Source organism: Mauremys reevesii, linkage group 2 (assembly GCF_016161935.1).
Source record: "Mauremys reevesii isolate NIE-2019 linkage group 2, ASM1616193v1, whole genome shotgun sequence".
NCBI classification, from domain to species: Eukaryota; Metazoa; Chordata; order Testudines; family Geoemydidae; genus Mauremys; species Mauremys reevesii.
Genome location: NC_052624.1, coordinates 65,722,352 through 65,749,981, shown reverse-complemented (window position 1 = coordinate 65,749,981; position 27,630 = coordinate 65,722,352). Strand labels below are relative to the sequence as shown.

General features: G+C 39.4%; 1 protein-coding gene across 3 annotated transcripts in view; it reads left to right on the top strand.

The window, feature by feature from the left end:
* The window catches only part of ANKRD28 (ankyrin repeat domain 28), a 205,119-nt gene that overhangs the window by 59,648 nt on the left and 117,841 nt on the right, over window positions 1–27,630 (top strand). The window contains exons 3-4 of one of the 3 annotated variants that reach the window (XM_039526714.1): window positions 9,587–9,628; window positions 10,812–10,895. In XM_039526714.1, the coding sequence (XP_039382648.1) occupies window positions 9,587–9,628; window positions 10,812–10,895 (126 nt within the window). Of the gene's footprint in view, window positions 1–9,487; window positions 9,629–10,811; window positions 10,896–27,630 lie in introns of those variants that run through there. The other 2 variants (XM_039526711.1, XM_039526712.1) reach the window with 2 other exon arrangements.

Here is a 27,630-nt window from a genome sequence, read left to right as displayed (position 1 = left end):
ATCTCAGCATGGAGTGAGGAGAGGGGCAGCAGCCCACATGGAAGAACAAGCAGGCAATAAGGGGCCTCTTAGCCCACCACTTCTTAGACCCCCTGGGTCTCCATTTAATAAAATCAGGTCTCTCAATTTGCATTCATCCAAATTCTACCTGAGGTAGATACCAGATTGGTGGTATGTGGTAGGTAGGAATTCAAAGTACAGTTAACACAATCCATTATTTAAGAAAGTAGAAATTACTGTGGAAATTGTCTGAACTGGAGGGAACTTCAGGGATCTGGATGTTCCCCTGTTACTAGTGAGTGGTTTTGTCCCAAGCTGCAAAAGGCTGACATTCCCAATGTAACAGATCTGCAGACCTTAATAGAAGAAAGGAAACTTTTAGGTAAGTGCAGTCCTTGTAAATAACTATCATGGTGCTGGCATACATTTGCTGTAGAAGTCAGAATACATATGAGACTTGTGCATGCCACTCCCTCACCCCCTTTTCCTTCATACAGTGCTCTTGTGAATTATGGTTCATGGATCATTTTGTTAGCTAGGCTTGTCCACTAACAGCTATGTGAATCACAGCAGTAAAGTCCACTATATTTATTGTTTTATTAATAATGATATAATGCTGGGGATCGTGAGGCACCTTGTTGATGCAGATGGATGTAACATCTTCTGTTCAGGCTAAATGAGGGAACACTTAAATGCCCCTTTGTTCAGAGATAGGTGAAACAGGACCAGCTCTAGGTTTTTTGCTGCCCCAAGCAAAAAAACACTCCCCCACCCTCACTGGAATGCCGCCCCAAGCACGTGCTTGATTTGCTGGTGCCTAGAGCCAGTCCTGCCCACCACCCAAAGACTGGGCAGGTAGGGAGCTGGGCAAAACAGGTAGAAGCTTGGCTCATCCCCCCAATACAGCCTTATCTTTTCCTGCACCCCACTGTGACACACAGACAAGCCAGAGTAGCAACAGAAGGGAGGGGTCTAGTAACTTACTGTTGGCCTATACAAACCCCTTCCCCCATTCTGCCTCATTCCCCCAGGAGCGAGGAGGAAGCTGGAGGAACTGTGACTCAGAAGAATGTCTGAGTCACAATGCCTCCTGGGGTGGTGTGGGTTAAGCTCATGGCTATGTCTGAACTCAGGATCTAGCTCTAAGTATGTGTTATGTACTGGCAATAAAGGTTGTAAAACTATTGGTTAGTTGTGTTTTTGTTTTTTTTTTAACAGTCTTCTCTTTAGATGTTGACCTAGTTTGTTGTTCCAGGCTTCAAGCGTCTATTCTTGAGCTTTGTTCAGTGGAATTTTCTCTTTTTAAAATCACTTGCTGGAAATAATTAACTACATTAAGTGCTGAATACTGCAGCAATACAGGACGGAACTAGCTTGAAGAGATTGAGAGTTTACAATGCAGTGTAGGGGATTTAGCCACACATCTTCCATTAACATCAATATACCAAGAAGAATAAAAGGCTTGGAGTTATAAAATAAAATTAAAAAGGGTATATGGATGGTGGGGAATAGCATAAAATCAGGACTAACCTGGAAAATGACAAATGGGCTGAATGAATACTGAAAATAGAAAAAGTTTGATATGGTGGCGTGGAAATAGTTGAGCTGTTGTATGAGATATCTAGGCTTAGGAGCCACCTTTATGCATAAGTGGTTAAGAGCCAGCTCTCTGTGACCACCTTTTTTCCTTTGTTTCCTTCTCTGACCTGCTACACCTCATGGAACTGTTTGAAAAGTAAGCTAAAGGATGAGGCACTTGGGAGCAAATGGTAAGGTGTTCTTGGCAGCAGGCCTTCACTTCTACCACCAGAAATGTAATTGACTGATTAAAATATTGTAAAAAGCATCTTTATCTGGCCTTTTCAATGACTCCTGGCCCTTCTGTCTCATGTTTAGTCTACTTGAAAGGTGTTTCTGAGCATTGTTCTCTTTAAAAGTTGTAGAGTTGCGGGTGTCATGAGGTGCAGTGTATGGGGTGTAGGTACTACAGTGACACCTACCTTTTAGTATAAGTACTTAGAGCAGGGGTCGGCAACCTTTCAGAAGTGGTGTGCCGAGTCTTCATTTATTCACTCTAATTTAAGGTTTCGCGTGCCGGTAATATATTTTAATGTTTTTTAGAAGGTCTCTCTCTACAAGTCTATATATAATATAACAAACTAGAGTTGTATTGTAAAATAAACAAGGTTTTCAAAATGTTTAAGAAATTAAATTTAAAATGTTGATCTTACGCCACCGGCCCGCTCAGCCTACTGCTGGTCTGGGGTTCTGTTCACCTAGGCCGGCACCTGGGCTGAGTGGGGCCTGCAGCCAGGACCCCAGCTGGGAAGGGTCTGGCAGCCAGAACCCCAGACCGGCAGCGGGCTGTGTGGGGCCGGCAGCAGGGACCCCAGGCCGGCTGTGGGCTGAGCGGCTCAGCCCACTGCCACTCAAGGGTTCCATCCTCTGGCTCCTGCCAGCCGGGATCCCGGCTGCCGGACCCGCTCAGCCCGCTGACGGTCTAGGGTCCCGGCCCTGCCCACATACAGTGGGTACCTACCTTCTCCCTGGTTCTGGCCCATTCTCTTCCTCTCTGCACTGAGCTGTGGGTGGGAATGCACTGAGCACAGGGCTGGGGGTGAAGGGTCTGGCCAGGAGCTAGAATGAAGGAGGGGGCTCAGGGTTGGGGCAGGAGGTTTGGATGTGGGGGCACTTACCTGGGCAGCTCCCGTTTGGTGTGAGGGGTGCAGGTGGGGATGTGCGGGGTGCATGGGATGTGGGGGGACTGGGGATGTGGAGGGTGCAAGAGTCAGGGCAGAGGGCTGGGGGCATGTGAGGGGGTGCAGGTGTCAGGGTAGGGGCTGGGTATGTGTGGGGTTCCAGAGTCAGGGCTGGGGTCATGGGGGGGGGTGAAGGAGTCAACAAAGGGCTGGGTGGTATAGGGCTCAGGGCAGGGGCCTGGCGGGGGTGTGGGGTGCAGGGCTCAGGGCAGAGGGCTGGGTGACTGCCCCCCCCAACCCACCCCCACTCCTTGTCCCGACTACCCCCTCCTGGGACCCCACCCCCTATCTAAGCCTCCTTGTCCCCGACTGCCCCCCTAGGACTCTACCTGTCCCCTGACTGCCCCAGCCCTTATCCACACCCCCGCACCCAGACAGACCCCCTGGACTCCCATGCCTATCCAACAACTCCCCGCCCCCGGACAGGACCCACAGCACTCTGGACCCATACAACCCCCCCTGCTCCCTGCCTGCCCCAACCCCTCTCCACACCCCAGCCTCCTGACAGCCCCCAGAACTCCCGACTCATCCAACCCCCAGCTCCTTGTCCCCTGTCCGCCTCCAGAGACACCTCCCACCCTAACTGCTCCCCAGGACCCTCCTTGCTCCCTGTCCCCTGACTGCCCTGACCCTATCCACCCCCAAACAGACCCCGGGACTCCTATGCCCCATCCAACCCCCGCTCCTGACTGCCCCCTCCAGAGACCCCTGCCCCTAACCAGCCCCCTGGGCTCCCACCCCCATCCAACCCACCCTGCTCCCTGTCCCTTGACTGCCTCCACCCCTTACCCAACCCCCACCCCCGGCCCCCTTACCATGAGGCTCCCCGCTCATCTGGAGCCCTGCTGCCGCCGCGCACAGCCTCGCCCCGCCCCTCAGAGCGATATGCGCGCAACACCAGGGCTTTGGATGAGCGGGGAGCGTCTTTACCTCTCCACGGAGCCAAACACTGCCCCGCGGGAGCGCGCAGCCCCAGCCCCCAGAGCGCTGCGCGCGCGGTGGCAGGGCTCTGGGGGAAGGCGGAGTAGGGGCCGGCGGCTTGCTGCGCTCGGCCAGCGCGCCGGCCCGGGACCACGGACCCCGCAGCTTGCCACGTCGGCAGGAGTTTTAATGGCACGCGGAGTCCCAGCAGGTAGTCGCGTGCCATTAAAAATTGGCTCACGTGCCATCTTTGGCACGCGTGCCATAGGTTGCCAACCCCTGACTTAGTGTATCTGTGGCATTCTTTTCTAATACCTAGTGCTCAACTCCCAGAGTTGATAGAGAAGCTTCAGTGTACTTCCAAACATGAAATAAAAGTAATGTTTTCGCTACCTGTTTCACAGACTGCCAGTTAAATACAATGTAAAATAAGATGTCTCCCATCTACTACATGAACATACATGCTTCATTTCTCACTCTGTTGGCTGTTACTGAATCTCTACCACTATTCAGAAGAAACTGCAACCAAACTATCTACTTGATCTTATTTGGCTAGCGAGCGGGTACTGCCTAGACCATTGCTGTAGCCATTTATCCTCCTAAAATATAACGTGCTTCAGTATTGATATCCTACCATTGCAGCACTCACTCTGGCTGGTAAGTTGAAAAGCGCTACTTTCTTGTGGGACAATTAATAATTGCCTGAGAAATAGAGGAAGGTGGTGTTTGCACTGTAATGATGGTAGCCCCTTTCCTAAGTCAGTTTAGGAATGTGCTGCTTCTCCCTCTTGAGAAGAAAGTTCAGAGTGCAAATAGAGAGATCTCCCAATCTGCTAGTAGTGCAGCACCACCAGAATACACTTTACTACTTTTTAACAGGGGAAAAAAAAAACCCTTGAATTTGTATATACAGTTTGAGACCGTTAGTTCCCACCGGGTCTGGAAAACGTGGAGAGAGGCTAAGAGTTAAAGTCTTGATCTTTTGATCTGTTTTTTATAGGAGTGTAAGCTTATGCATCTAGTACTCGAGTATATTTTGTAATGTAACAGTGGTATTTCCTAGGTATTTGTAAAGCAAAGGAATCCCTCTGCAGCCCATTTTAAATTTTAAAATGAGTAGATTGGTTTAGAGTACATTTGAAATTACTTAAGAAAGTATTTGAATCAAAAATAGGTGAATTTTGTTTAAAAAAACAAAGAAATTACTATTATGTTTTAGTATTCAGGTTGACATACTCTGGTATGTAGTAATTTAGTAGGTATTCACTTGATCCATTTGTATTATCAGTCCAGATCAGATATCTTAAGAGGGATATAAAATAACAGTTGTGCTGCTCGTTCATTATAAGAAAAAGTCAAAATGTTCTTGGGGAGTTCATTGTCCCCTGTGTGTGGTGGCGTAGTTGTTACATGGCAAATTTATGGTGTGTTTTTGACCTCTTATGTATATGGGTTAAATAACCACTGAAATTAATACAATATTGATCTTTTTTTATTTAAACAAAGCTGTGGCTAGATGTGATGTAATTGCATTTTAGCTCTTTGCAGTTTGAACATGGTAACACTTCCATTCTAAAAATTAACTTACAGTAAATGTGTTCAAGAAAAAATATGGTGAACTGCCATACCAACTTTGCATAAATATTTTATGGGCAAAATTTCCAAAATAATTGTCAGAATTTATCCAGACATTTTTTATTAATCTCTTTTGTAGTTATAGTTAAATCACTGTGCCCAATCTCAACACTTCCACTCTTTTGTTACAAGTATGAAGTGTTGTTATATTCCTCATAGTAAATATATTCATTGGACGACTTCTTGTATTCTTGACATAGCTAGATAGTTCATGAATTACAAAGATAATAAGTAGGAAATTCCCAAATCCCAGGGAATCCATCTAGCTAGCATATCAAATTATAATTGTAATTTGCAATAAAACAATACTTACCTTTTTTCTTCATATTTCTCCTTAAATATTTGTGCATCTTTGAAGACTTCTTATTTCCACACAACATATGGATCGAGTATACTAATGGCTAGTTATAATCTCATTATGAAGGTGGGAAAAAAGGAGGAAAAACATTCCTTGATATTCACTCTTACCAACCTCTGCCCTGTATCCATTCCCCAAAAAAGTATATTGGTGGGGTGGGGGAGCTACTTTACAGTATGTACTGGTCTTGTTTTTTCTAAGGTAATTTTTAGTTATGTATGCAAGCTATTGTCACTCTCTGAAGAGTATTCATAAATGGAAGGGAAATATTTTTCATATATGCAGTATATTAGAAAACCTTTCAATGGGTATCTCATCTTGGAAGAGCTGCTGACATCACATGGAATTCTTTGTTACATGTAGAAATAATTTTACTGTTTACTTTTTCTGTCTCTTCCTTTGTCCTTAAAGAACATCTGAATGAAATGTACCTGAGCCATGTTCTTTAAACTCTGTCATCCTGCATTCTGTGGACAGTTGTGAACCCTCCCACCGCCAAGTAGACAGACTAGTGAAGTAAATAAGCTTGACAGAACACACAATCCTTCCTTTTATTCAGCTGTCCTTAGTTGTGACTTTCCCAAAAATCTCGTATGGAATTATAATAACTAACGATACATAGGAAAAAAAAGTCTTTACAAAGGTGGGAAAGCATTATTATTCAAATGCTAGAAATGAGAAAAATTAGGCACAGAGTTTATGTATTGCCACAGAGTCTCACAGTGAACAAGATATCTGGGTTAAATTATGCCAGTCCTGACCTCTAACGAATAGACTACATAATCTACAAAAATTACTTGGTCAGACTAATGGTCCATTTAGCCCAGTAGCCTGCTTCTGACTGTGACCAATGCCAGATGCTTCAAAGGGAAAGAATAGAAGAGGGCAATCACCGAGTGATCTACCCCCTGTTGTCTGTTCTCTGCATCTGACAGTCAGAATCCTTAGGGACACCCAGAGCATGTGGGTTCATCCCCGATCACCTGGACTAATAGCCATTGATTGACCTGTCTTCCAGGAACTTATCTAATTCTTTTTTGAACCCGGTTATATTTTTGGCCTTCACAGTCTATCCCAGCAGTGAGTTCCACAGGTTGACTGTGCATTGTGTGAAGTACTTTGTTTGTTTTAAACCTGCTGCCTATTAAATTAATTGGGTGACCCCTAGTTCTTGTGTTATGTGAAGGGTTAAATAACACTTCCTTATTCACTTTCTGCATACAATTCATGTTTTTATAGATCTGTTTCATATCCCTCCTTAGTCCTCACTTTTCCAAGATGAACAGTCTCAATCTTTTTAATCTCTCCTCATATGGAAGCTATTCCATACCCTTAATCATTTTTGTTGCTCTTCTCTGTACTTTTTCCATTTCTAAAATATCATTTTTGAGATAGGGCAATCAGAACTGCATGTGGTATTCAAGATGTGGGTGTACCAGGGATTTATATAGTGGCATTATATTTTCTGTTTTGTAATGGTTCCTAATATTCTGTTAGCTTTTTTGACTGCTGCTGCACATTGAGCTGATGTTTTTAGAGAACTATTGATGATGACTCCAAGATCTTTCTTGAGTGTTAACTTCTAGGTTAGACCCCATCATTTTGGATTGTGTTTTCCAGTGTGCATTACTTTGCATTTTCAACATCAAATTTCATCTGCCATTTTGTTGCCCAGTCACCTAGATCATTCAACCTGTTCTCCTTTTGTAGACTGTGAAGTGATCAATGATTGACAGCCATCAAAAAATCTTTATGTTGTCTAGTAGGAACAAAAAACCACCATTTGCTTAACAGAAGCATTTCCAACAGTTTATGGCACATGATGCAGTTCTATAATATGCCCACAGAGCAGGACAGTTACTTTAAGCAAATTTAGGTCAAAATATAAATTCAGCTTGTTGGAGGACTGAGATTAGTGGAGGCTACGTTATGCTTTGAGTCATTTTTTAAACTTCTATGGTTGTGTGGGTGTGTGGGTGTTTATCTAGTAGCAAAAGTAATGTTTATGGTAAATAATGGTTAGTTATCTTTAAAGTAACTAACTATTAAAAGCTAGTTTTATATCTTAGTTTTAAAGGGATTTCTGTTTAAAATACTCTTTTTGTCTTCAGAGAGTTAAATGAGGACTGCTCTGTTGTTCTGTACAGTAACATGTGAAAGCAGTTAGAATGTTGGAATTGTTTACTTGCCTAAATTGTCAGTCAGCAGAGCCAGTACACCAGATTTCTTTGTGGCTTTTAGTGGAAAATGTTAAACACTCACTCTTTCATCAATTATAGAATTTTTACGTGTGAGCTGAATTAGTCACAAAATTGGCACAAACATTCTAACTGTGATGGCTGCCCAAAAGGCACTCTTTAGTTATTTTATTTATTTATTTATTTATTGCTAGAGGAAGTCGCATCCAGAGCAGTAGCTCAGTTCTCTGGTAAGTGTAACATGTGAGCATTACTAGGCATTTCATCCTGCGGGTCTGCAGTCTGTGCTCTTTAGACTATTGCTCAGTTCGAATGCTGCTGTGGATGTGAACTGTGCTCTGTTAATATGTTCTATAATGACCAATTCAGGCAGTAGGATTTCAAAGCTTTGCAAGAGCATCTTCTGAATGAACACACAATCTAAAAATCAGCGACAGAAAATTGAGATATAGTATTTAACCCTGGAGGAAAATCAGGTTGGCACAGAGACAGACGTTCGCATAAAGAAGTTGGCTCAAAGAAGATACACAGAGTCTCATTTTTTTCCACAGTCTGAATGAAGACTACAACGGAAGCTGTATTCACATGATGATCAAAAGAAACACTTGAATGATGAACTGCTGTTGCAGGAAAAGTCTAAGGCAGTAATTCGAGCTCTTCGTGCCTTAGTAGCTTGCTTGTTTTGCGGCAGCATTCTTCCTTAACTGCATTTCTGCATAGTGGGTTCCCTGTTGGAGCAGCACAGCAACTGCCTGATGGAGGAAAAATGAATGTTCTGCATTGCTTGTATCACTGATGGAGTAAAACGATCTACGTTTCTGTCATTTGAGAAATCTGGATTAAACAGGCAATATTCTTATTCCAGGAGTCTCATTGTTCCTTGTGGTCTGACTCATTGCATGTAAATATACTGCAGCTCTGCTGTACATTGCGGAGATTTTTATTACATAGGGAAGAATTGTCAACCTTGGAATATCATGTGAATCATTGCTGAAAAATAGATTGTGTGAAGTATTCCTGACATTAAGACAAATGAAGTTCCAAAATTGCAGAATAAGATCCTGAAACATTTAGGACAGTGGTGTTTATTTTCAGTCATCAGAAAGCGTAGCACTATAAATTGGAGACTGACCTTGCAAGACTGGCTATAGCTGTGATCATCTCTGTCAGAGCAATTGTTCCTTGTTTCATTCTATACAGAATGGTGTCATGTAACCTACAACAATGATTTCACTGTGTGGATAAAGTTATTCTGTATAAGTAGCAATATTAACAAAGGCAGATTTTCTGGTAAAAGGACATACTATAAATATTTACGATATTGAAATTTCTACTAAACCTAGTTAGAGCTGAGAATATTTTTAGTACATTTTTCACAAATTCAGTGTTGTAGTACAGGATGAAACCTTGTTTTTAAAAAAGTATATATATTTTTAAAAATAACATTGTTTGAACATCTCAGGGTGTTAAATGAAATATAGTGGGGGAAAAAAGTCCTTTTTTAAATTTTAAAACACCAGCAATAGTGTTAACAAGTTATGTTTGTGAGTGTATACTTGGAAGGTAAAAGTACTTTCTGTGCTGTCCCAGCTGTGGTTACTACTGTGTTGTTCTGAATACAGTTTTTTCAAACGGATCAAATGAGTCGAGTGTGTATAGTTGTTTTGGAGGAGGTTGAAGATGATTCTCCTACATTTTTTTCCAATCTGCCTCAGGAAAATACATCTGTACGTCCTTCACCTTCTGGAAATGTGTTGGTAAGATATGTCCTCTGTAATAGTGCTGCAAAGGTCTAGTGATGCTTATCATAGGATTTACATGACTAAGCAAAGTAGCACCTGGGTTACTTTATATGTTGAATGAATAGTTCTTTAGTGAAGTCAAAACCACCTATGTTAAGCACCATGATATTGAAAACTTAGTGATGGAATTAAAACTTGTAAGGGCTCCCTTTTTTGTGTGTGTAACAATATTTTTGAAGCACAGTTAACAAATCTCAACTTTGTAGCTAGTTTTATGATGGTACAGTTTTTCTAGAGAGCTTGACAACATGACATTTGCAATAAACATTTTCTTTCCTACTTGTTGGTTTATCTGTTCAGTACCACTTTAGAAACTGATATAACCTTTATAATGTGATAATAAGCTGTGTGTATTTTGAGAATTGGTACAGTATCCAGGGTATCTCAAGCAATATCAGTTGCACCCTAAAATAAAAAGTTATGAAAGTCAGATTATAGATGTAATGTAGCTGTGCATTCATGTTATCACTTACCAGAAACATTGAAGAAATTTGCTTTTTTGAAAACAAAAATTATTTTACTTTGTCACGTAATCTGCTGTTTGACTTAGATCATGATATCATAGCACAGAAGTTTGTGATGCTGATTAGGAAATCTAGTTATATTTAGTAATGCCTGTGCGTACGTGTGCCTTTGTTTCCATATCATTCAAATATACGCTGCTTCCTTATTCCTCTTCAAACACATGAGAACTTTTAATTTTACTAATTTACTAATGTAAAATGAGTTTTACATATATTTTGAATAGTATATAATGTATCCTAGACTAACTGACCTTACTTTTGCCACAGGAATTTATTTTAGAAGTCTTTTTTTTTTTTTAAACCATTAGTTAAAAACCTAAAAAAATCTAGAAAACTTTTTTAAAATCCAGTGGTTCATTAGTTTGTGTACAAGTTTGTAAAGTATATTGCGGGTGCGGGGAGGGAGGGAAAGGCAGTTAATTGACTTCCTTCAGGCCAAGTTTTGCAATATTACAATAGTTGTTTTTTTCATTTTGCTACCCGGAACACCTTCCTTAGTCTTTATTTGGTATATGACCATTATGTTGTCATTTAAAAAAAAAAAAAAACATGTAGGAGTAATGCATGGAATGTAATGTTTGTTTTTTAAATACTACTACTTTCTTTTGTTTCAGCCACCGCTGGTTCAAGCTATATTTAATGGGGACCCTGATGAAGTTCGAGCATTAATATTTAAGAAAGAAGATGTTAACTTTCAGGTAAAGATAAATGTGCCCTTTAGCTTTGAGACTAAATTTCATTTTGGTACAGCTCCAACTCTTTAATGTTCTTATCACTTCAAAATTGTGCTTATTTGCAGATATTTATGAATGTTTTGACTTACATAAAACATAACTACATAGATCATGATCCTAATCTTCTTATTTAGACAAATCTCACCTTGAAGTTAATAGCTTTGGCTTTGGAAGCACTGTAGTATGAGGGGTTTAAATGTAAAAATGGTCCTGTGGGAGAGAAGGAAATGAAATTCACTTTGTCTGGATTTTTGTACTAAATTTATTTAAGGGGAAAATAATTATATTTCTTACTCTGTGAACTTTTAGACTTCCAATTTCACTGTACAAAAATAATCACAAAGCTTGTTTACATTAAAGCATAAAGTTGACTAGAAAATAGGAATATTTTAGGTCTGTGATGTTTTGTGGAGTCTATTCATTTTTAATCAAAGGATGCACAAAAGTCAACATATAAGTACAGTAAACAATTGAGAAAATGTACAGACAACTTTATTTAGGCTGAGAACATGATCTTGGGAGGATTTTAAAATACAGATCCTAAAAACAAATATGCTTATGCATTCATTTAAACCTGGAAGGCCTTGTTCTTTTGTTATATAACCCTGCAGTGTTGCAAACCCAAACAGATTTTTTGTTTGTTATATTGAAATGAAGTCGACTTGTCCAGCTTCATATTTGAGTGAAATACAAAAGTTAAAACCACAAAACTGGTGAAAGGTAAAGTACATCTTCAACTATTAATAATTTAAGGTGTAAGACAATAGTAAGGAATTTCATGTAACGTACAGTTTTTAACTTTGATAGTGTCCCATTAGAAGATAAGCCTTAATAATCTGTTACTATCACTTTGCTTTTAAAAAACACTTACAATTTGCACATGTAAGGACTTCATGCAGTAATTTCTTTCCTCCCGTTGGTAATTTCCCAAATTGGTCCTAAAGCAACTAGTTGTCCTAAAGCATTAATACTGACCACTAGATCCGACATAGTTGGATGCTTTCTAGTGAAACACCAAAAAATTACTGTTAATAATTACAAAATTGGGACTATATAGACTCTAAAGCAAAAGCTTAATCAAAAATATATATTTTTGTGGCATTTGTTTCTTTTATTGATGCAAAGTGAGATATATCTATGTAGAATAATGTTTGACTTCTTAAAACGAAGTGGTGATTGTTACCATAGCATCAGTATTAAATGGCTAAAGATCATGACCAGGTCAGGCCCCATTGTGCATTTGACAAACATAATAAAATACAAGTATCAGAGGGGTAGCCGTGTTAGTCTGTATCCACAAAAACAACGCGGAGTCCAACGGCACATTAACAGATTTAGTGGATGAAAATGAAGTGGTGTTTTTTACCCACAAAAGCTTATGCCCAAATAAACCTGTTAGCCTTTAAGGTACCACCGGACTCCTCGTTATAATAAAAGACAATCCCTAGATTGTGTGTGTGTTTTCCAGTCAAACTGGCCCAAAAATTCGAGTGAATCCCTTTTAAACTGTCAAAATTTAATGTTTAGCGTTCATGCTACTAGATAGGGAAATCTGGTTGTAGGGTATGAAATAAACTTAAAATTGATTCCCTAATGTGTAAAACCTATTACGTATAAGAAAATGTGCACAGATAGCACCAAATGCATTTTGACAACAAAATAAATTATCTATTGTAAGGCTGTCACTCTTTCTTAGTTAATCCTTTTTAGTGTAAAGGTTCCATAGTAGAAGAATTCTCAGGTTAGAGGTGGTCTTTCATATCATGAGCTGCTGTGCATAACAGTGAGATAATAACAAGATAGCACATTTTAGTTATGTTCCGGAAAAAGGCTGTTATGAACTGATATTGGATGCCTTATCTTGAGTCATAATATCAGCTTAGACTAACAAACTTTGTATTATTGTCAGCACTAGAATTGTAACATAGCAGTGAAAGAGCAACTATAATTTCTCAAACTGGTCTGTGACTTGGAAACAGGTCAATAAAGGTTTTCAGTGGAGGTTTGGAGAGTGCATTGTTGAAAACAATGCAATTTGAGCAATGCAGATTGTCGCTGAACTCAGTAGAATTTTTCATATTCTCATTATGCACAATCTAATTGGTGTTCATGGTAACAAATGCTGCTACAGTTACGGTTACATCCAGAGTTGCCATTAAATTCCTGATTACACTTGCTCTCTTAGGAGGGATCAGCCTTTCATACGTGGTCTCAGCCCAAGAATAAACGTCTAATCTCTTCCAGAACGCGTCTACAGTCTTAATATGCCATTTACTTATTTAGGCAGCCACTAAATCCAAAATAGCTCCCCTTCTGCAAAACTCCTAATCTTTGCAAGAGTGGTATTCCTGTGCTGACGTGCATATACCAATGTTCAAACCTACCTGTGTGTGACACAATTAACATGTATGACAAATTATTGAAATGTGGAACACTGGTGTATTGTTGTACATTGTGTCTTTGACAGTTTATGGTGGTTTTAAACTATTAAAAACCCTTTTCTAAAGATGTTTTCTCACTGTGTGAATTAAACCAGTTTAAATAAAACTAGAAAAACAAATACCTTCATGTGTCACCATAAGGACTCCATACATGGGTTGCCAGTAGGGTTTGAACTCTGGACTATAAGACCTCTCCCACTTGAGTAAAGGAGTAACTATTTTTCTCTATATGGAACACACACTATTGGATGAATTGGCATGTGCTTTACCAGCAGATTAGTTATTTGCTAGACAGCAATAAGATGTTGGTGATACCAAATCCTGTATTTTGTTCTTGGATCTGGGAATGGGTGTGATATATTAGTGGCTAGAGTTGTGGGTGAAGACTAGATAATACTGCTATATTAGAGATGTAGATTCTCTTCCCAGCTCTTCCTAGAGTGGATTTGTGAAATCTCTCAGTTGGCTTACTTATAAAATGAGGGATACTGGACTAACAGTGCACTAACTAGCATACTGTCTTGCTAAATATATTTCTGTGCACTTCAGTGCCTTTTTTAAAGGAGGGAAGGGCTGGTCAGTGGTTAGGGCACTGGCCTAGGACTTGGTTGATTTGGGTTCAAATCCTTGTTCCATCCCTGCTTGTGAAAAATGAGACCCTCTTCTAGCAGTTGAGGTGTGAACACCAAGGGAGGAGAAACTGCTTTTGTAGTTGGCTAGCCATTCACAGTCTTTGTTCAATCCTGAGCTGATGGTGTCAAATTTGCAAATGAACTGAAACTCAGCAGTTTCTCTTTGAAGTCTTGTCCTGAGGTTTTTTTGCTGTAGGATGGCTACCTTAAAATCTGCTATTGTGTGTCAAGGGAGGCTGAAGTGTTCTCCTACAGGTTTTTGTATATTGCCATTCCTAATATCTGACTTGTGTCCATTTATCTTTTTACGTAGGGACTGTCCAGTTTGGGCAATGTACATAGCAGAGGGGCATTGCTGGCACATGATGACATATATAATGGATGGCTAGCCAACTAGAATGGATGGCGTATATAATAGATGGCTAGCCAACTACAAAAGCAGTTTCTCCTCCCTTGGTGTTCACACCTCAAATGCTAGAAAAGGGCCTCATCCTCCCTGATTGAACTAACCTCGTTATCTCCAGACTGATTCTGGCCTGCATATTTATACCTGCCTCTGGAAATTTCCATTATATGCGTCTGACGAAGTGGGTATTCACCCACAAAAGCTTATGCTCCAATACATCTGTTAGTCATAAGGTGCCACAGGACTCTTTGTTGCTTCTCACAGGGGTTGTGAGGATAAATAAATTAAAGGTTGTGAGATGTTCAAACACTACAGTAATGGGAGTTGTATAAATACCTAAGACAGAAATAAAGAGCAATTTAAGAAAGTGCTCAGATACTGTGGTAATGGGTGGAAGTATATAACCTAAAATAGGTGAAACAGTAATAGAAATGAGTTGAACTCATGGTCACCTGGTTGCCATCTCAGTGCACTAACCCTAGGATATGAGATTTGGTTAGGGAGTGTCTCCCCTTCTTGCAGACTGTTACTCGTACTTGCCTGTACAGTAGACCGGGCAAGCCAGAAAAGCAGAACATTTTGGTATACTTGAGAACTCTGAACATATAGATAAATATGCATGTTAAATATTTTTGTTTTGAGATGCATTTTTAGCATTATTGTAATATATTGGCAATTATTGAATGACTTGATAGTTGCTGGATAATTCAATGCATGTCTGCTACATTAACATGGGTGGGGGTGCAATCTTAGACTTTAGGTCTAACAAGTTGTATAGTACTATATCCTTAATGTAAACTTAATTTTTCACTTTTAATATAGTGTAGCATGTCATGCAAGGAAAAAGGTTTTAAGAATTGATCATTTTATGTTCAATAGCTTTTTTGGCTTTGTAACCAATTATTGTTTATATCAAACGGCTATAAATCGCACGATCTGCATGGTTCTGTGCACATAGGTTTTTCTTTTTTCAATAAAACATAATTTTATTATAGCTTAATACAAAAAAGTTAACTGAATTTGCATATTAGTTGCTGAGTGAAATATTTGGGTTTCTGAGTTAGTCATTGTAAGCAATGAATAGTTTTTGTAGTTTACAAAAGGCAGTATTGTGAGAGCTTACCAGCTGCTGTCTTAAATGGATTAGATCGGTCAGAGCAGTTTTAATTTAATGTTAATTAATTTAAAATGGTATTTGCACACAATGGCCTGTCTATACTAGGGTGCGCTACATTGCTAACACTGATGGAGCTGAAGTGGTGCTAGCAACAGTGAGAAATTTTTGTAGACAGCTTATGTAGAGTTCAGCCATGATTTCTGAAAGGGAACTAAACATGATTTTGTTCTGCTTGTCTACAGTTGCAATCAAACCATTTCAGCACCAGTTCAGCTGTACCTTTTGTCAGTGATGGGTAGACTTTTTGGTAGAGACAGCCATGGGTATAACAAGTCTTCTCTCTGCCTATACTAGCAAGAATACACTGTCATAACTTGTTTGTGTAGGGCCCTACCAAATTTACAGTCCACTTTGGTAAATTTCACGGTCACAGGACTTAACAAATCTTAAATTTCACAGTTTCAGATATTTAAATCTGAAATGTCATGGTGTTGTAACTGTGGGGGTCCCGACCCAAATGGAGGTTGTGGGGGAGTCGCAAGGCTAGTGTAGGGGGTTGCTGTATTTGCTAGCCTTACTCCTGCACTGCTGTTGGTGGCGGTGCTGCCTTCAGAGCTTCCTGCAGCTGGGGGAGGTTCCCGGAGGTGAGTCTGACCTGGCCCCAGGGGTGGCCTGTGAAGCGGAAGAGTGTCATCCCTCCCCAACCTGGCCAGGACTCACAGCTACAGCTCGGTCCCCAGTCCAGTCCATCCCCAGCTCCAGGCCCAGCACTTGGTTTGTGAACACAGCAACCCCTTATCAAGGCGTACTGGGGTGTCGCCCACTTGTAAGGCCGGCCATGCTCTCCCCCTCCCCTGTGATCCTAAAAAATACCTGAAAAACCTGTAAATTCTGTCCTCCTGTTGAGTACATACTCTAATCTCTCTCTTTCTTAGTGGTTATAGTCACTGTATAAAACTGGGGTAATTTCTCTTTTTAAAGAGCAAAATAGCCTGTCCTTTGAGCCATTGATCTGTATTCTGTTTTAATGGCAGATGATTTTTTAATGCATAAATATATTGTAATCACTATAAACATAAATAAGCTAATAACCTAGAAGCAGAACTTTGGCCCAATTTTGTTTTGGAATAGCCTACTGTTTAAATGTCTGAAAAAAACCAAAAAAAGTAAGAAACAAAAACCGAAAAACAAAAAACCCACAAGTGAATATTATTCTGATTCTAAAAAATCAACAGTATTTGCAAAAAACATTAAGTTTTGGAATAAGTGATCTTTATGTAATTTACCTATAACGTTTATATGTAAACCTTCAAATATTTACCTGACTGTGAATATGCTCACTTTAGCACAAAAATGTTTAGAACTCCCAACAGATTTTAAGTGCTGTACCACCTTTTCCATAAAATGTTAATAGTGTTTATTAAATGCAGTTGGTATTATTTTTCAAACTATTTTTTATTGTTTTTTATTTGGGGAAAAATGGTCAACTTAATGGATAACTCTCTTTTGCTAACCTGGCAAAAAAATTATTTAGTAAAATGCGTGATTCATAGAAGTTTTATACAGTATAAAGATGTTTACATAGTTGAGAGTCCATTTATCTTTTCCAAATTTGAAAAAGAGTGGATTTGCAGCTGATATTGTGCTTGGGAAAGGACTTTGTATTTATTTGCGTGGTTGAAAATACTGGGATATCTTCTGCTTAAGGAGAGTTAATCTTTATCTATGTTTTTAAATGATTCAGTGATTGATACCAGTTGTAGTAAGACAGTTGCATCCTTTGTTGGATTGAGTACTGTAGTGACCTTTCGTGTGCGTGGGTTTTCTAAGAAATATCATGAAAATTAAGTGCTGGCGATCAAACATATTGTAACAAACGGTACTAATTAAAGTCTCAGATCAGGCTTTTTAAAGAGCTCTGTGCTTGTTATATATAAAATAATTTAATTGGAATTTCATGTTGCTGTTCCAAGGCATCCATTACCTATTACACCAAATGTAACCTACAGTACAATGGACTATTAAGTATAAATGGAAGCATAGAAGGTTCACTTGCAACAAAGCATACTGGGGGAACAGGAGTTTTTACTTGCATTAATTCAAATCACGGAATAGAAATAGTAGGCAAAACTGTAGCCAGATGTTCTCTGCAGCAATAGGAGTGAGTGGGCTATGCCGAAATTTTGTAAGCAAATGAACTTAATGGTTATTAGGAAAATTCTTTTATGTAGATTAGGGCTAATGCAGTATTTAAATTTTGTCTATATCTTGTACAACATTATTTAAACCAAAATAATCCGATATTTGTGAATAAATGTAAATTGGAATAACATCATGAAAAATATACTGTAGATAAGGCAAATTACATTTTTCCAGGTACACCTGAAGTTGGCTGGCATGAAATGTGCTATGGAAATAATGTCAAGTTTATAAAATGGTCACACAAACACTGATGAATCGCTTTGCTTGAACAGTACTTCATCCACCTATGGCAGTTGGTTTGAATTTAATAAACTTGCTATTCACCCTCTTAGAGGTACTGTTCAGGCATGCACAGGTATCTTATAAATTATTTTATTTGGAGAAAAGAAGTGTGTTGTTTTTTTTTGTTTTTTTTTAATGGCTGTCTGCCAGAGGGGCTTGTTTCTTAGAAGGAAATATCAGTAATTACATTCTCCAAAATTGCAACAAAAAAGCACCTTTTTCAAGTGTGGCTTTCATGCATAACATCTCTCAAATTAATGTAAGTTATTGTTACTGAAACCTCAAGCTGTTTTATTTAAATGCAAATTTAAAATTGATCATTCTCTTTTGTAGTCTTCCAACACTTCCTGATTCCAGGCAGGGGTTCGCTGTTGACACTAGAATGGATAGAAGACTTCAAGGGCTGCCTAGCTCTACAAATGCCATGGTGAAGGGGAGTCAGGAGACATTTCCAAGAATGTAGAGTTCAAGGAGTCTGCCTGTGGCTGATTAGGGTGGGTGGGGTCAGGATTTTCTTGGCAGGAGGCATCAAGAAAGGTTATGGCGGAAGAGAACTGCTCTTTCTCAGAATGTCAGAATAACTATGGATGGGTGCTACCCCATCCTTGCTGCCTCCTTTCGTTCTTTTTTTCTCTCTTCCTGTCTAGTCTGGTAGTATTAATACTGCTAATTACTATTTTGTAATGCTGCAGCACCTAGAAACCACAGTTAAGAATACTTGTGTCAGGTGCTATACAAATGTAAATAAAACAATCCCCACTCCAAAGAGTTCATATTCTTGTATAATGAAAGATACCATAAAGGGAGGACATAGACAAAAGGAAAATATGTGGGTGGAAGGATGAGATAATAAATTGAACCATTATATATAGTAAACCATCTTAGCTCACCACTTTCTTAGACTTTATCAGGTGGCGGTGCTTTGTAGGCAGCATGGCAGGTACTTGCTTTCCCCAAACTCTTCCTGGGCCAGGGTCACCCTGACTCTGTCTACCAAAGACCTTCCATGTGCTCCCCTCTCCCTTCCCAGGAAATGCCCTATCTCAGATCATATATCTCGTACAGCTAGACAGTGTTCTGAAATGAACCTTGAAGGGTTCTGAAGTGTACCTGCTGCCCCTGTCTGGATCCATGAATTGATGGAATTCTGCAAAAGAAGAGTACTATGAGGTAAAATATGACTTTTAAAATATTTTTTAAAAAAACAAAATCCAGTCTTGGCTAGGTAGGGGTATATGTGTATGTGGTGGGTTTTTTTGATGTCAATGATACTAAATTGTTCCCACCCCTCATAACACAAACTATGCTTTGAAGTCATTCTAGGAGAGGAAAGGAAAAAGACTTTGGGCCACAATGTGAAATCCCCCAAGGTACAAACTGAACTGTGTCCCCTTAACTCTCTAGCCTGGGGTGCTTCTTACATGGCTTTACTGCCAGAACAGCCAACCCTTACCTGCTCATGCAGATTCACTCCCAGCTAAATACATGAGCACTCTGATGATCGCTCATCAGAGACCCTACAAATTCCTAGTCCTATATATTCCTTCAGAAATGTGTGTCTCTTGTACTGTCCAGCACACTACTGAACAATGCAAGGTCATAGAAAGTCTGTCATTTCATCAAAGGAAAATGATAATGCACCAACCTTATTATCCCTTATGGAGTTTACTAGACACTTGAATCCAAACACACACTGGTTAAGATACAACAATAAGTTTATTAACCTCCAAAAGTTAAGATTTTAATTGATTACAAGTGATAATGCATAAAAGTAAAGATTGGTTACAAAAGAAATAGGTATTAGCTTGCATATTACTCTTAACTTAGCAAGGGAAGTATCCTTAAAAGCAAGGATTTTGTCTCACCATATGCTGTTGTAAATTTCAAAGGCTGGGTCTCTGTTCAGCCTGGGAACACTCCCCCTTAGTTCAGTTCTTTGAGAGTTGTTGATGTCATGAGCAGAGAGATGGGAGGAGGAGAGGTTGAAGTCAAGTGTTTTCCTCCCCCTTTTATAACTCAGTTTCTTATGCTAGAAACATCTTTGAGTCATGGTGACACGTAGATGTGAGGTTTGAAATGTTCCTGTGATGCAGTGTAAACTACTTGTTTACATCTCCCCGTTGCTGAAGAATGGCCACTTATGCCAATGATGACTCTTTAACACCTGTCTGGGGTTGTCTAGTGTGTCTTTGTCTCTGAAAAAGTGGTTTGGACCTGCCCTTCTAACTCTGGAACATGTTACATACAATATTGATACACCTGTTTTACCAGGAAAATAATGTTCTTCAAGGAGTGTCCGTGTGGGTGTTTCATTTTAGTTGTCTTGGTGCTCTGTGCTTGTAATCAGAGATTTGTAGTAGCAGTGCCTTGGTTGGCCACACACACATGGCAGCTGTCTCGCGCCGTTCCGAGCGGCTACCTAGCATGTGCAGCCAACTGACCTCCAGTTCCTTCTCTACAGCCCTGGGCTTGAGTCGGAGTGACAGCAGCCCCCTGCATCCGACGAAGTGGGTATTCACCCACGAAAGCTCATGCTCCAAAACGTCTGTTAGTCTATAAGGTGCCACAGGACTCTTTGCTGCTTTTACAGATCCAGACTAACATGGCTACCCCTCTGATACCCTTCAACTCTGTAGATAGTTCATATTCCTTCCTTTTCTTGTATCCCCTCTATTCTAGTTAACTTCAGTTAACATTACTTTTAATTTCTTCCATATTAAAAAAAAATAATAATAATAATTAAAAAAATTTAGAGTAGTTTTCCCCCTCTGCCAATGACTGCTTATAAATAGGCTACCTTGTTCTTCTCCAGAGCTGGACCTTCCTCGGGCATGCCTGATTTCCCCAGATTTAAACGCTGTCTGACCTGCTGGCTATCGATACCTGTTTCAGACAGCCACACTCAGTGCGTCCACTGTCTCAAAAGTGTCCTAATTGTAAAAATCTGACTGCGAAGACACTAAAGGCCAGGGACCTCCGACTGTGGGTCTGAAATCTGATTACATGAACTTTGAGGGCTTAGGAGCCCTATTAGTTATTCAGGGGAGAACCAGGAACCCACAACAAGTTTTAAACTGCAAAGAATATCTACTGGCTTCTGAAGAAAAAATTGGGTTAATAGTATAGTTATTACAGTAGTCTCCTTTTAATAAAGTTGTGGACTTCCTACTTATTTTCATTGGATAGCTTGGGCTGCTTATTCAAGCGTATCCTCTAGAATGAATAATTAGATATCTTATTTCCTTCTTTATGTGATTCTGGAAATAAGTTGTCTTTTTGCCTCACTAAAATGTAGATATGTAGTGTCGGTGTCTAGGCAGAGGAGTTTTTAGGATACTGAAATACAGAACTGTGTAGCCAGCTTATTGACTCTCAATTCTTTAATTACAAAAAGGTTATTTGTACTTGCACAGATATGTTGAATAGATTATCTCTAATGTATTAAAGTTAACCATAAGAGTTTATCAGCTCTATTTTAGGATTTTCTATAGCTCCAATTTATAATAATATCCAAGAGTTGCCAAGGTAAATGTACTTTGATGACATAGCAAGGTTCCTAGTGAACTTTATGGTGTCTTCTATCTTTGCTGATTATAGAAAGCTCTGTTTTAGGTAGTGTTTTTTTGTTCCCTCTGAAACTTCTTGATTATAAATTTAGGGTTGACTTCCTTGCGGGATTAAGCAGTAGAAGAAGCTGGGATACAAAGGACAAAATTCCTTTCCATACCTCTCAAATATAATAGCAAGGGAAGTAAAGAATACTCCACAAGCTTTTTTCAGTGACATTTTCCTCAAAGTTTAACTAGTGTACAGTAAATATCTTCCTCTTTAAGATTTTGTTTAAGATTATGGGACAGACTATGGTTTCTAGACTTTCTCTGCCTTTTAAGATTTGAGTACCACAAAGCAGCCTTATGTTTTATTCAGTTTTGGAAAATGACCCTTTATCCTTAGTAAGGCCTGGTCTACACCAGGAACGGGAGTATGAAAAGTTGACACAGCAATACCAACCTAATCTACGGTGTAGACCAGCACTAGGTCAATAGAAGAATTCTTCCATCTACCTAGCTACCGTTTTTCGGGGAAGTGGACTGCCTATGCTGATGGGAGAAGCCCTCCTGTTGGCATTAGTAGAGTCTACACTGAAGTGCTACAGGAATGTAACTGCACTGTGTTAAGTATAGACAAGCCTGAAGTAATTCGTACCATTTTAAAAGCTACACCAGACTTAGTGTTCAGTGTTTCCCCTCTTAAAACTTTTCTTTCGGCCAAAGCCCAAACCAGCTGATTAGTTGGGTTCTCTTCTCTCTTCTGCCACTGACTCTTTGTAACTTTGGGTAAGTCACTAAGTTATATGTTTCAGTTCTTTTATTTATAAAATGGAGACAATGTTTCCTCTCAGGAATAACTTTGAGGTGCTTGAACTCCAATATCATCTTTCATGTGCTGATATCTTCTTGAATTCCTCACACTCAGGTTTTTGGACTGGATCTTGTCATGACGATGGCCTTAGTAGCACCAATGGGCCTTATGGCTTTGATAGAGCACAAACCTCAGTCTCATACTATTCAGTCTTTGTAGCTTTCAGCACTTTGATCACAAGTCACTGCTGAATCACTTACATGGCCTAATAGAAATACAACATTTCTTTGTTCTTTAACAGGGCCCAGAGGCTGGTTACAGGCAACTCCTTCTCTTCCCAATGTTTCTTTTATATATGTCTGGTGGGGATCTGTCCTGTTCTCAGTATCCATATCAGTAAATTCTGAGAGCCTGCCTGCTGCTTTTTTTTTTTTTTTTTGAAGCACCCCCAGGCACTTTGTTGTTAGCACCCTACTGTATCTTTCCTTTTCAACAAACTTTATAGAAAATATAAAAAAGTTGCAGTGCTTACAGGAGAGAAGTTTCTGGATGAAGAATGCTGAAACAACCGAAGTAATATGGATGCGATATTGGTGGGTACTGGCCTTTCCTTCTATGGGAAGCATCTGTCCTCTTATTCCTCCTTCAGCTTAGTAGGAATCTGTCCTTTTTTGACAAGGATATAACTACAATGATACATATTTTTATCACCTCCAGGCTAGATTACTGTTGTTCACTATGTCTAGGCTTGAAGGTGGAAGCAAAAGCTCCAGCTTCTGCAGAACATGATGGTCTGCTCCTTACCAGAATGACATGCCAAGAACACCTGGCACCTGTTCTATGTGCTCTCCAAAGGCTCCCAATTTCTTCATGGTACCAAATCCAGGTTTTGGTCATAATCTACAAAACTAACAGTTCTCAGCCTAGCTGTATTATAGACTGCTTCTTCATCCATGACCTGAGCCAGAGGTTTAAGGAGCCATGAAAAAATTGGATTAAAACTTTATTTTTTCATTAAAAATATTTTTGGAAGATTTGGTACTTGAGCATCCTAGTATATTTTTGAAACTAGAATTCCTTAATAGCAACTGTGACAGTTTGGAGAATATGTCTGTCAATGTATGAATTCCTTTTTGCTTTATGAATAACATTTATGATTGGAATTTAAGTGTGGATTGGAACTTGCATTTTGTAGGAGAAGCAGATTATGTCTGGAAAGCAGGGGTATCAGCCATGAATGGTTATATCCTGGTGGAATAGTGGGGTTCCTACTAGCAGAGCTATTGACTTTTAACAACTTTCTGCCCCACAAGTTGAGGGGAGGGGGAAGATTTGGAGCGTGGAACATCCAGAATGGATAACAGTTGTTGGTTTTCTTTTAAGTGTCAAACTGCTTTTATAAATGACATCCTTAAGCAAGGGAACGAATCTAACACCAAAAACAGACAACAAAACTGGAAGAGATGGGGAGGAGATGCTCTGGTTTACCCCAAAGACACTGTCCAAGGACTAAGGAGTCGGATGGCCATGGAGGTGGGAAGGGAAAGGTTGTGTTCAGATGTTTGTTTTGTCTGGGTCTGTAACGATCCTGTACTATCAGAGTCAGGTGTTCCTTGGCAAAGTTCTTTTGCAGAGTCTTTATTCCTGAAGAGTTACACTGTAAACCAGAGTGCCCATTGAATGGGAAATTTTGGAGGACTGTGCATCAGTGACTGGGGTGATTTGGAAAGTCTTGGCACTGATATTGGGATTTAGGGTGGTTGAATTACAAAGTCCCACATCCCAAGGAAGGGTTTCAGACAGGGAGTTGCACCCAGAGCGTGCCCTAGAGCTTCAGAGCTGGAGATAGTGTCTGGACTCTGCTCAGAACCAGCTGGCTTGGATGCTAATGGGATCCTAAGGGTGGGTCAGATTTAATATAATCTAGCCACAGTCCATTAGGGGGATTTGGCCAGGGCAATGACAAAGCATGTATCTATTAGACATTATTCACGATTTTGGAATTTTTGCCCTTTTTTGCATTTTTTTTTTTTAAGGAGCCTTGTCTTCTTTCCCTTCCCCTTCATTCCCAAGATAATATCCATTTCCTCCCTAAATTTACCCCTTCAATTGTGTTTGTTTGGATAAAACATTTTACTGAATAAGATATAGTTATCTGTGATACTGACCTTTAATTCACTTGTAACTTTATGGGTGGGAATTGCTTAGCAGTGCTTTATTTTATATCAACATACTGTGGGTGCCTGATCATAAGTCCCTCCTCCTTTTCACAAGTGTTAAGTAATGACAGATTTCTCCTATCTCTGGATTCTTCTACCTGCTGTGCCAAAGGAATACTCCAGATAAAAGAATATGCTTTCTGACATGTTACAAGCACTATTGGGGGAGTAGTTTTAACATTAGCTTGGTACAGCTTGTTTGCTGATTTTTTGCATTGGAGTCATAGAAGTGTAGGACTGGAAGGGACCACAGTAGGTCATCTAGTTCTAGTCCAGTCCGCTGCACTGAAGGCAGGACTACATAATAACTAGACTGTTTCTGACAGGAGTTTCTCTAATCTGTTCTTAAAAACCTCCAGTGATGGAAATTCCACAACCTTCCTAGGTAATTTGTTCTTAACTACCCTGACAGTTAAGAAGTTTTTCCTGATGTCCAACCTAAACCTCCCTTGCTGCAATTCAAGCCCATTGCTTCTTGTCCTATCCTCAGAGATTAATGAGAACAAATGTTTACCCCCTTTCTTGTAACAAGGTACCTTTTACAGGTACTGAAAACTGTTATCATATCCCTTCTCAGTCTTCTCTTCCCCAGACATAACAAACCCAAGTTTTTTCAATCTTTCCTCAAAGATCTTCTAGAGCTTTAATCATTTTTGTTGCTTTCCTCTGGACTTTCTCCAATGTGTCCACATCTCTCCTGAAATGTGGCGTCCAGAACTGGATGCAATACTTCAGTTAATGCCTTATTGTAGAATGGAAGAATTACTTCCCATGTATTGTTTACAACATTCCTGCTGGTACATCCCAGAATATTTGCTTTTTTAGCAACAGTGTTACACTGTTGACTCATATTTAGCTTGTGATCCAGGATGATCCTCCAGATCCCTTTCTGCAATACTCCTTCCCGGGCAATCATTTCCCATTTTGTATTTGTGTAATTGATTGTTCCTTCCAAAGTGAAGTACTTTGCTTTTGTCCTTATTGAATTTCATCCTGCTTACTTCAGACCAGTAATCCTATCCTCCAAAGCACTTCCAACCCCTCCCAATTTAGTATAGTCTGCAAACTTTAAGTGTAAACTCTATGCCATTATTTAAATAATTGATGAAGATATTGACCAGAACTGGACCCAGGACTGATCCCTGTGGGACCCCACTCTATATGCCCTTCCAGTTTGACTTGAACCATTGATAACTACTCTCTAGAACGATTTTCCAACCAGTTATGCACCTATCTTATAGTAGGCTATATTTCCCTAGTTTGTTTATGAGAAGGTCATGTGAAACTATATTTAAAAGCCTTACTATAATCAAGATATACCACATCTAATGCTTCTCCCTTATCCACAAGGCTTGTTACCCTGTCAAAGAAGCTATTAGGTTGGTTTGATGTGATTTGTTCTTGACAAATCTGTGTTGAGGGTTCTGTATCACCTTATTATCTTCTAGATGTTTGCAAATAGATTGCTTAATTATTTGCTCCATTATCTTTCCCAGTAAGCTGATTGATTTGTAATTCCCCGGGTTGTCCTTATTCCCCCTTTTAAAGATTGGCATTAATTTGCCCTCTTTCAGGCCTCTGGAATCTCTCTTGTCTTCCATGAGGTTTTTGAAGTTAAATGCTAATGGCTCAGGTATCTCCTCAGTCAGTTCCTTGAGTATTCTAGGATGTATTTAATCAAGCCCTGCTGACTTGAAGACATCTAACTTCTCTAATTAATTTCTTTCCCGATATTAGCCTCAGATCCTACCCGATTTACACTAGTATTCACTGTTTTAGGGATCGATGGCTACTCACCTTTTTGGTGAAAACTGAAACCGAAAAAAAGACATTTAGCACTTCTACCTGTTTACATATTTTCTGTTGTCTTGTCCTTGATCTTCCTCTTGCTTCAAATGTATTTGTAGAATGCTTTGTTATCCTTTATATCTCTAGTTTAATCTCATTTTGTGCCTTGAATTTCAGATCTGAAAGATTGAAGATCTCCTGGTTAAGACAGGGTGGTATCTTGCCATAGTTCCTATTTTTCCTATGCAGTGGGATAGCCTCATGTTTGAGGGTTTAGCCATATGTTTAAGGGTTTTTTTATTGCTCTCTCATAATGTATGTTCTTTTATCAGCCATATAACTTTTCTCATCTGATATTCTCTTACTTTCGTTAGCCATACTAGCTATGTACTAGTGTATGCATGGCAAGAAGTGTGTTCACTTTAGGAAGTTGAAGATACTTTAACAAAACAAAAACCCTCATCCTACCTACAGACCACCTTCCTTTAGCGAGATGCCAGTGTCTAATAAAGGGTAGACGTACAATAGTTTCAGCTCTGGCAGTAGTCAGTACAATTTAAAAAAAAAATAAAAAAAAATTGGACCCTTGACAACAAAAAACAGATTTTTCTGGACAAAGGTGTCACTGGCCTGAAAAATAATGTGGTGGATTTAAACTAGGATGGAGGTCTACATACCTTACGTAGTGTGGTGTGCTCTCTTAATGGAATGGAAACAGTAACTATATTGTACTGTTTTTCCACTATTCATGTTTTCCTTTTATTCATGTCCATGTATATTCCCCATAGATTTCAGAGCAAGAAGACACATTTAGGATCCTCTATTCTAGTTTCTGCACAAGTACAGGCAATTTTATGTAATGGAATGTCTCTGACATCCATGCCTTCTCATTATGAAAATCCCATGAGTATTATATTCACAAACTATATAACAGAATGTTTTTAACTTGTGTTCTTACTAGAGGCATATTTCATAAATGTATTATTTGCCACCAACTTCTTTTCTATTAAACCTGATTTTTTTCTGCTATATGTTGCGGCTAAGCATTTCAAACCATTAATCGTATTATTTAAAAAAGACCAAAGTGAAGTGTGTTTCCAGGTGTTAATATGTCTGCTTTCCACATCTGTTTTGAAAATATGAGATTTCCATTTGGAATGATGTTGAGTAAAATATTACTGACAGTTTGGTATTTTGAGATGTAGTCTGGGCCATCAGGATTACTATATTTAATGCTGTGCAAGGTAACA